Source organism: Eupeodes corollae, chromosome 1 (genome assembly GCF_945859685.1).
Source record: "Eupeodes corollae chromosome 1, idEupCoro1.1, whole genome shotgun sequence".
Lineage (NCBI taxonomy): Eukaryota > Metazoa > Arthropoda > Insecta > Diptera > Syrphidae > Eupeodes > Eupeodes corollae.
In genome coordinates this window covers 226,662,501-226,671,870 of record NC_079147.1, presented here as the reverse complement: position 1 = coordinate 226,671,870, position 9,370 = coordinate 226,662,501, and the positions used below count along the sequence as shown (strand labels likewise).

At 31.4% G+C, this 9,370-nt stretch overlaps 1 protein-coding gene across 1 annotated transcript; it reads left to right on the top strand.

The window, feature by feature from the left end:
- The first annotated feature begins 288 nt into the window (after positions 1-288).
- On the top strand, positions 289-1,724 carry LOC129941052 (uncharacterized). Its single transcript, XM_056049598.1, has 2 exons — positions 289-769; positions 843-1,724. The coding sequence occupies exons 1-2, from the start codon at positions 479-481 to the stop codon at positions 1,506-1,508; spliced, it is 957 nt and encodes a 318-aa protein (XP_055905573.1). The 5' UTR covers positions 289-478; the 3' UTR covers positions 1,509-1,724.
- Positions 1,725-9,370: the final 7,646 nt, after the last annotated feature.

The following is a 9,370-nucleotide window of genomic DNA, read 5'->3' as shown; positions in this document are numbered from 1 at the left end:
GCAAAGCTTCTGGTTCTAATGATTGACTTTTGCCACGACCTACATTTAAAAAAGGATATAGGCAGGTAATGTTTGTTGTTACCACCAAGAGCGGTTATTTTGTATGTTTTTAACGTTTATATTGTTGTTGTGACTGGAAGCGAACAATGAACTACCCATCGTCACGCAACTTTACATTGGAGTAACTTTCTTTGATTAACATTTTCATACTACCGCTTGATAGGTACGTTCAACCCCAGGAACAGGAACAGCAACATAATCGAAACTTTGCCACTTAAATCAAGAAAAACAAAAATAAAAAAAATAAAAGTTCAAAAGTTCAGCCGAAATAATTCATATACTTCATAAATGTACGTCATGTTTTATGAGCTATTTTGTTTTTAAATACATTTTTGTATGAATAGTTCCATCAAAGACTATTTGAAAATTCAGCCGAACCGACCCGACCGACCCAGCATTTAAGGAGAAATAGTTCAACATGCCATTTCTTTACGGACAAGCGGATGAAAAGTTCATTAAGTTGGATATTGATTCGAGTACACAGAAACTAAAACCTTTGGATTCATATAAATTCCATTTGAATACTCAGTTAGAAGGACATCAAAAAATAAAACCTGATGAAGTTTCAATACGTTTGAAAACTTCCCCGGATACATTAGTTGAAATATGTTTAACAATGTTGGATGCAATTCCTCTACCATATCCCTTTTATTGGAATACCCTTGAAGTGGCGAATTGGATACGAAAATTAGGATTCCCACAATACCAGGTTTGATGTGTTTTGAAGTTTTCTCATTTTAAGCTTCGAAGTCTGCACATTTCAAAAATAAAATTTATTTCAGAATACTTTCAAGAAAAATCTAATAAATGGAAGAAGTCTTTTGCGTTTGGATGCATCATATTTGGAGAAATTAAATATTAAAGATTTCAATCATATGAAAATTATTATGAACGCAATTCGTAGTCTTTATGGATTTGAGAAATCTTCATTCAAAAGAAGTATTTCACTGCCTCATCGAAATTTGGAAAGTTTGTACAAATTTTACAAAACTAAAACCGGTCCGAACTATGAGAAGAATCGACTTTCAGATGTCGGGAGAATATATCATGTCATTCGACCTCGTCCACTGTACGAAACTCATTGGCAAATATTGGAGAAATGCCTTCAACATACCGATCCTAAAGAAACTGAATGTATTGGTGACCCAACTCGAAATAAAAACAAAATGTATACTCCAAAAAAAGGAGAATCTCCTACGGTTTGTCATAGTCCAAAGAAGACCCAACGTGAATGCAGTGGCATTCCACCATGTATGTGTAACTGGACTCAAGAGGTAGATCTTAGACAACCTTGGCAACTTAAATGTCTCGGAAAGGAGAAAAAAAATCGCCATAAAATGGAAACTCATGAATGCAACCTTCAAGTATGTTCACTATGCGATCTTCATAAAGGTTTGACTGTTTTACAAAAGTACATTCCCGATAAGTATGGAACAACATTTCTATGAGAGCCGAGATTCTATCATTCGAATTGAAAGATAGATGGCTCGTCTACGACGATAACAATTAAGTTTCTTTAAAAACAATTTTACGATTAAACTAGAGGAATTGAGAAATTAAGACATTATTAATATTAATTCTTTTTGGGGATATGTTTGAAATTTAAGTTTTGTGTTTTTTTAATTTACATTATAGAACAATAAATTTAAAAATATTATTTTATTAAATAAGCAGTGCTTTTGAATTGTGACGTGATATTAATGAATAGAAGTTCAATCCAAGGGGATTGCCTCTTGCGAAGAAATGTAGAAGAGCTGCATATCGCCGAAGTAACTTTTGTCATGCATCATACGGGAATTCAGCAGAAGTATTTATTATTTAAAAATAATTATTTAATAAAATTTTTCATTTTCTTGGACAAAATTGAAGAAAAAAGAGGCTGGGATGCGACCCACACTGATAACTTCACATCCCGTTAGTCAATTTCTCTTCCTTAAAAGTTTGTCTATATATACTCGTATCAATTTTTACCAAATTTGCGTACTATTTTTTGAAGATTTTATTTTTTATGGAAAAAGGACTGTTGGATTTTTATATAAAAATTACTGAATATCGAAAACAATATTTTCTGTGAAATAAATTAAGTTTGAAGCCAATATTTTTAATTTTTGAAAAGCTATTTGAGTCGAAAATCAATTTTTACCAACTTTTGTTAAATTTTTTCGATTCGAATTTTTTCAAAATTTTACTGAATGTTAACAAAATATTTTTTGAAAGATAAAAGTAGTTTAAAGCCAAAATCTACAATTTTTAAAAAGATATTTGAGTCGAAAATCAATTTTTACCAACTTTTGTTAATTTTTTTTCGTTTTTTAATTTTTTTGTAAAAAAGTATCCATTCGATTTTTTTCAAAATTTTATTGAATGTTGACAACAATATTTTTTTAAAGATAAAAGTAAAATAAAGCCAATATCTCAAAGTTTTGAAAAGATATTTGAGTCGAAAATCAATTTTTACCAACTTTTATAAATCTTTTTAGGTTTTTATTTTTTGTAAGAAAAACTGTCAATTTGATTTTTCTCAAAATTTTTCAGAATGTTAAAAACAATATTTCTTATAAGATAAAATTAGTTTGAAGCCAATATTTTAAATTTTTGAAAAGATATTTGAGTCCAAAATAATTTTTTTACAACTTTTGTTAATTTTTTTTCGGTTTTTAATTTTTTTGTAAAAAAGTATCCATTCGATTTTTTTTTTAAATTTTACTGAATGTTAACAAAAATATTTTTTGAAAGATAAAAGTAGTTTAAAGCCAATATCTACAATTTTTAAAAAGATATTTGAGTCGAAAATCAATTTTTACCAACTTTTGTTAATTTTTTTTTCGGTTTTTAATTTTTTTGTAAAAAAGTATCCATTCGATTTTTTTCAAAATTTTACTGAATGTTGACAATAATGTTTTTTGAAAGATTAAAGTAAATTAAAGCCAATATCTCAAAGTTTTGAAAAGATATTTGAGTCGAAAATCAATTTTTACCAACTTTTATACATTTTTTTTTAGGTTTTTTATTTTTTGTAAAAAAACGGTTAATTCGATTTTTCTCTACATTTTTCAGAATGTTGAAAACAATATTTCTTATAAGATAAAATAAATTTGAAGCCTAAATTTCAAGTTTTTGAAAAGATATTTGAATCGATATTCAATTTTTACCAACTTTGAGTTATGTTTTTTTTTAGATTTTTATTTTTTATAAAAAAACTGTCAATTCGATTTTTCTCAAAATTTTATAAGATGTCAAAAAACATTATTCTTCGTTGCACAAAACTGTTTTGGAGATGAAATCATATTTTAGTCGTAAAATTTTGGAGGTGGCAAATTTTTTTTCATTTTTTTTTTGATTATAAAAAAACCGTTAAATGGATTTTTTTCAAAAAATATACTTTTTTGATAAAAAAAATTTAATTCAAGTCTCTAGCGTTTTTGGTTCGTAAGAAATTTAGGGTTAACCAAAAATTTCACCTTTTTTTCAAACTGCTATGGTAAAAAAAACCACCCACGCAATTTTCTTGAGAGCCCTTTCTGCATCTTTCTGCCTTACTATCTGTATAACAAAATTTATTTGAAATCGATATCTCTTCTGGTTCTTGAGCTATGGACAACGAAAAAAACGTCGCGAACGTACGGACGTACGGACGTACAAACGTACGTACACACGCACGCACAGACATCTTTCTAAAAATCTTTTATTTCGACTCTAGGGACCTTGAAACGTCGAGAAATGTCAAAATTTTCAAGTTGACAAATCGGACCCATTACAATAACTTTCTATGGGAAGTTAAAAAATGAGAAAAATTATAAAAAAAGCTGCACGAAAGTCTACATGTGGTCCAACAAAATATTAAAATGATTTCATTTTAATATTTTGTTGGACCACCTTGTGAGTTCTGGAAAGCTTTAAGTCTTCGAGGCATAACACGAACTAAATTGTCATTGACGTCAGGGGTTATTGAAGACCAAGCATTTGCAATAGCCGTTCTCAGTAAATTTTGATAAGTTATCCTAAGTTTCCATCTCTGACAGCACAACTCGCACACAGGAATAGTTGAGTGTTGTAAGTCACTAGGTCCTGGTTCTTCATGGATTGTTGCGCCACCTAATTTATTATTATTGAAAACGATCCATATTCTTTTATCTTTTACCATTTTGTTATATCAGCAAATTTCTCGTGTCAAAACTGTTCAGTTAAAGAAAGAGCTCCTAAGAGAACCGTTTGGCAATACGAGAAAGCCAACTGGGACGGTCTCAATAATTATTTCAGGATCTTTAAATGATCAGTGATCACTATTCTTCCTCGATAGTGACATTGACGCCAGCGCTGATATGATCACAAGTTTAATTATCCTGGGAATGAGAACTTTTATACCGAACAGGGTTAAAAGTATCAGACCCAAGGAAAACGCTTGGTTTGATCCGAGCTGTAAAGAGGTTGTTAGGGCCAAAGAGGTAAGTTTCCGTTGCTATAAAGCCAACCGTACTGAGGAAAGCCGGAAAAAGTTCAAACAAGCCAGGAAGGCCTGCAACGCCCATATTCGACGAACCAAATTTTTACATGACCAAAGTTTCGGCAAAAATACTGCAATGTGCCAAAGTCAGTAAAAATGTTTGGTCATTTGTAATTCGGTTCCTCGTTGCCAATGATACTCGTTTTGTTAGCTCTTTCAAGAAAGCTAATATCTTTGGTAGGCAGTTCGGCGCCAATTCTACGCTGCCAGTGAGTGTTATGACTCCGCCTGTACTTGAGCGAGTTAGTGATTCTATGGGACCAATCTTTTTCGCACTCGTACTGTGGCAAGAGTCCTTAGAGATCTAAACACACATAAATCCGTTGGTCCGCATTGTATCCCCGCTATTGTTCTGAAGAGGTGTTCTTCAACGCTGGCAAAACCACTGCGTAATCTTTTTCATCTGTCCTACTCCTCAGGGCTTGTTCCGAGCGGATGGAAAACGGCATTTGTCCAGCGTATTCCTAAAAAAGGCGAATCTTCCTCACCGTCTTATTACCGACCGATTGCACTTACGTACTTTCTTTTCAAGGTCATGGAAACGTTGATTAATTATCAGTTTAAGGAATATCTTGAAGATCGAGAGCTTTTAATGACCGGCAATACGGTTTTCGTAGGAATAGGTCCACTGGTGATCTCATGGTTCATCTCACCGAACAGTGGAGCAAATCTTTACATCGTTTTGGAGAAAGTAAGATTATTGCACTTGATATTTCAAAAGCATTTGATAGAGTTTGGCATCAGGCTTTCTTATCGAATGCGTGCTTTCGGTGTTCATGAATCCCTCATTCATTGGATTATTAATTACCTTTCGGATCGTTCAATACAAGTTGTATTGGATGGATTCAAGTCTGAAAACCATAAAATAAATGCTGGTGTGCCCCAGGGCTCTGTTTTTTCTCCAACACTCTTTCTCATTTTTAATAATGATCTCCTGTCCGCAACATCAAATCCAATAAATTATTTCGCTGACGATAGTACTCTTAGCTTTTCATATTCGTTTTTAAACTCACATCCCTCTTCTTCGGATGTGGGACTGCAACGACAAAATATGATAAGCTCATTAAATTCCGACCTAAACAGCATTGTTCAATGGGGATTGTAAAACCACGTGTAATTTAATGCATCGAAAACCCAATGCTGTCTTGTATCGTTAAAGCAAGATATACACCCATTGCCTTTATCTATGGATGGCACTTGCATCAATGAGACTGAACACCTCGATATTCACCCCTTCTGATCTGGCTGTTGTCTACAAGACTTACATACGTCCAAAGCTTGAGCATAACTCCCATTGTGGGCTGGTGCTCCTGCAACTTAATTAAGCCTCTTGGATAGTATTGAACGTAGAGCATTTAAATTTAGTCGTTAGGTCGTCTGACCCTTTTTTACCGTTATTGCATTCCTCCCCTTAAACAGTTCAACCGTTATACTCGCGCTTCTAGGAATGCTCATCAGTATACCCTCTAGTTAAACTTCGGCTGTACTGTCAAATACAGAGATTCGTCCTTTTTAGTCCATGAATAGATGTGAAAACAAATAAAACGTGGGCTAGCGGCACTTTTTAAAGCAAAAACAAAATGGGGTGGTTAATAAGTTTTTTTTCAGATTTTTCTTTTTACTTTTTTCGATGAAAAACTCAGTTTTAACTTTTAAGCCTAGTACATACTTCCTCGTGAAGTGAACGTTCGCCAGTGGAGAAAGTGAACTTTTGAAATTGCTCACTGGTACACACTTGTGAGTACACGTTGTGAACATTTGACTTCAGCTTCACCAACAGTTCCCGTACATTTTGCACGTGAATTGCCCGTGAACGAAAACTCTCCACTTTGTTCTCCACTCAGCTTCACGAGCAAGTTCACGGGTGAACCAAAAACTGAAATTTGTATGGGTTCACGAGATGGTTCACAAGTATGTACTAGGCTTTAAGCTATAGTTTTTGCAGTCATTTTGTTGATAGCGAACAATGTACATTTTCGCCTTGAAAAAAGCATGTTCAACATCAGTTTAATATAATTAATTTACTCATTTACAGCAATCACTACGAAATTCTTTAAATTTCATAATTAACTTTGGATCATTGTATAAACCAAAAATACTCCATTTACCAAGATCGGAATCTTTCGTACGTTTCACTCTCCCAAACCCGTTTGTTTACATTGTTGTATTTGTAATTTTGACAATTAGTCAAAATGGTAGATGTGAGAACAAACAAAAAAAAACGATGCCGTGGGCTAGCAACACTTTGCAAAGCAAAAACAAAATGGGGAGGTTAATATGTTTTTTTCAGGTTTTTCTTTTCACTTTTTTCGATGAAAAAGTCAGTTTTAAGTTTTAATTTTGCAGTCATTTTGTTGATAGCGAACCAATGTACATTTTTGTCTTGAAAAAAACATGTTCAACATCATTTTATTGTAATTAATTCACTAATTTAGAATAATCACTACGAAATTCTTCAAATTTCATAATTAACCTCGAATTATTGTATCAAAGATGCGTTCGAAGAACCATCAAATTAAGGGTGCGAGCGCAATTTATTGAATTCTACTAAATTTTCGTTAATGAACGGCCCAAATATTTATTTTGCAATTAAAATCTGTATTAAATTAATTAATCGAAGTATGTAAATAGTTTTCTCTATAATTAAAGTTTAGGACTATTTTTCAATTTCATTTACATTTAAAAAAAAGAGTTATAAGCGAAAAATACCTTAGCTATGCATAACATTCGTGTATTTGCTATCAAACAAAACTATGTAACACATCAAAGGAACATCAATGTTTAAAAAAAAAAAATCAGAACGGTTATAGCGAACCCGTTTAATGAATGCAGAGCGAATAAAATGCAAATTTTGACATTTATCACAAAATTAAAATGTCAAAAACCGTTCTGAATTTATGCACAACTCATTCAAAAGATCATGTATTCGACTTGAATCTTTATTCTTGACGTACAGATTTTTTTAATAAATTCCCACAATTTAACGAATAATATAATTTTCATTCGTTCCTTAAAAATGTTTAATTACCAAAGTTCAAGTTTACTTATTATTGTTTGAAGGATATGTTTAGTAAAAATGCTGCTTATAATGAAAAAAATAATAAGAATTGATGAATGAAATTAATTTGAAGTCAATGTCTTCTATTATTCCCAAGACATCGAAAACCGAACATCAATTTTTGCCAATTTTCCGTACTTTTTTTTGTTTATTTTAATTTGTATGAAAAAAAACGGATTTTTATTAAAAAAAAATGTGTGTCGAATGTTGAAAACAATATTTTCTGTGAGAATAAATTAGTTTGAAGCCTATTTTTTTAATTTTCTAAAGATATTTGAGTATAAAAAATATAAAATACAGCACTAATAAATCATTAAATATGTATTTGGTCAGTTTTATTTTAAATAATATACATTTACAACATTTATTTGGAATGAAATTAAAAAGCTATACAAATCTTCCAATTTAAGACCATGTCAGCACTTCAGATTCTGTTGGCTTGGATTGTTTAGTTTTTTAACGAGGCCATAAAACATTCAAAATAAAGCATTTAGATGTGCCTGCAGACTATAATGAAGCATTTTGATGGGCCGGAATACTAAATGTGAGAATGTTTTTGGTTTTTGATCATTTCACGCACACTTTCTCACATTTAATGTGTCCTTAGCTTGTAGGCAAACCGAAATGTCAGTCTGAGATTCCGATCTTGGTAATGGAGTATTTTTGGTATAAACGATGTGTTCGAAGAACCATCAAGTTAAGGGTGAGAGCGCAATTAATTGAATTCAAATATTTTGTTTGCAAGTTATTAAAATCTGCATCGATTTAATTAATCCAAGTATATTTATAGTTTGTTTTTAATGATTTAAGCTTGCAACTATTTTTCAATTTTACATTGATTAATAATATTAAATTTAAAAAAAAAGGTTTAAAATCGAAAAATACCTCATCCATTACATTTTTGATTGATGGAAGCATACATGTATTTGCTATCAAAAACAATTATGCTTCAAAGGAACACCAATATTTCAAAAACAAATGATCAGAACGATTGAATAAATGCTTAGCTAACTTGTTGAATAAATGCATAGCAAATAAAATGCAAAGTTTGACGTTTATCACAAAAAGAAAACGTCAAAAAATCGTTCTGAATTCATGCACAACTCATTCAATAGATCATGTAATCGACATCAATGTTTATTGTTGACGTACAGAACTTTCTTTTAGTGAATTCCCACGGTTTTAACGCCAAATATAATTTTCATTAATTCCTTAAAAATGTTAAGTTACCAAAGTTTAAGTTTACTTATTATTGTTTGAAGGGTATGTTTAGTAAAAATGCTGCTAATAGTGAAAACAAATTAAAGAGTTGTACGTATATGTTTTTGTTTTTCTTAATATAATAAATACTACCGTAGATTACTTAAAAATATATATTTCTATTACTTTAAGATGCTTTTTAATCCAAAATCTAACTACAACAAGATTCTAACTCTAACATAGTCTCTCAAAAAGAAATGTTCAGGAATATTTCTGCAACAAACAAAACTAAAATTTGGTCTTGCAATTACCGAACTGCTTAAATGATGAAAATACTAATCTTATTCAGGAATCTGAACTAGCTAAAGTTCGCAATGGAACTTCACAAGTATGATTCTCGCAGTATTGTCTGTACAAACAAATAAGGAGGCACCCGCCTATTGTTTTCACCTGAACTTCTAACTTCCCCCAACAAAAATGCTATAAGCTGTTCTAAGCAAACTACAGCTGAAAAAAATGTTCTTTATTTTTTGTTTTACAAAGTATTG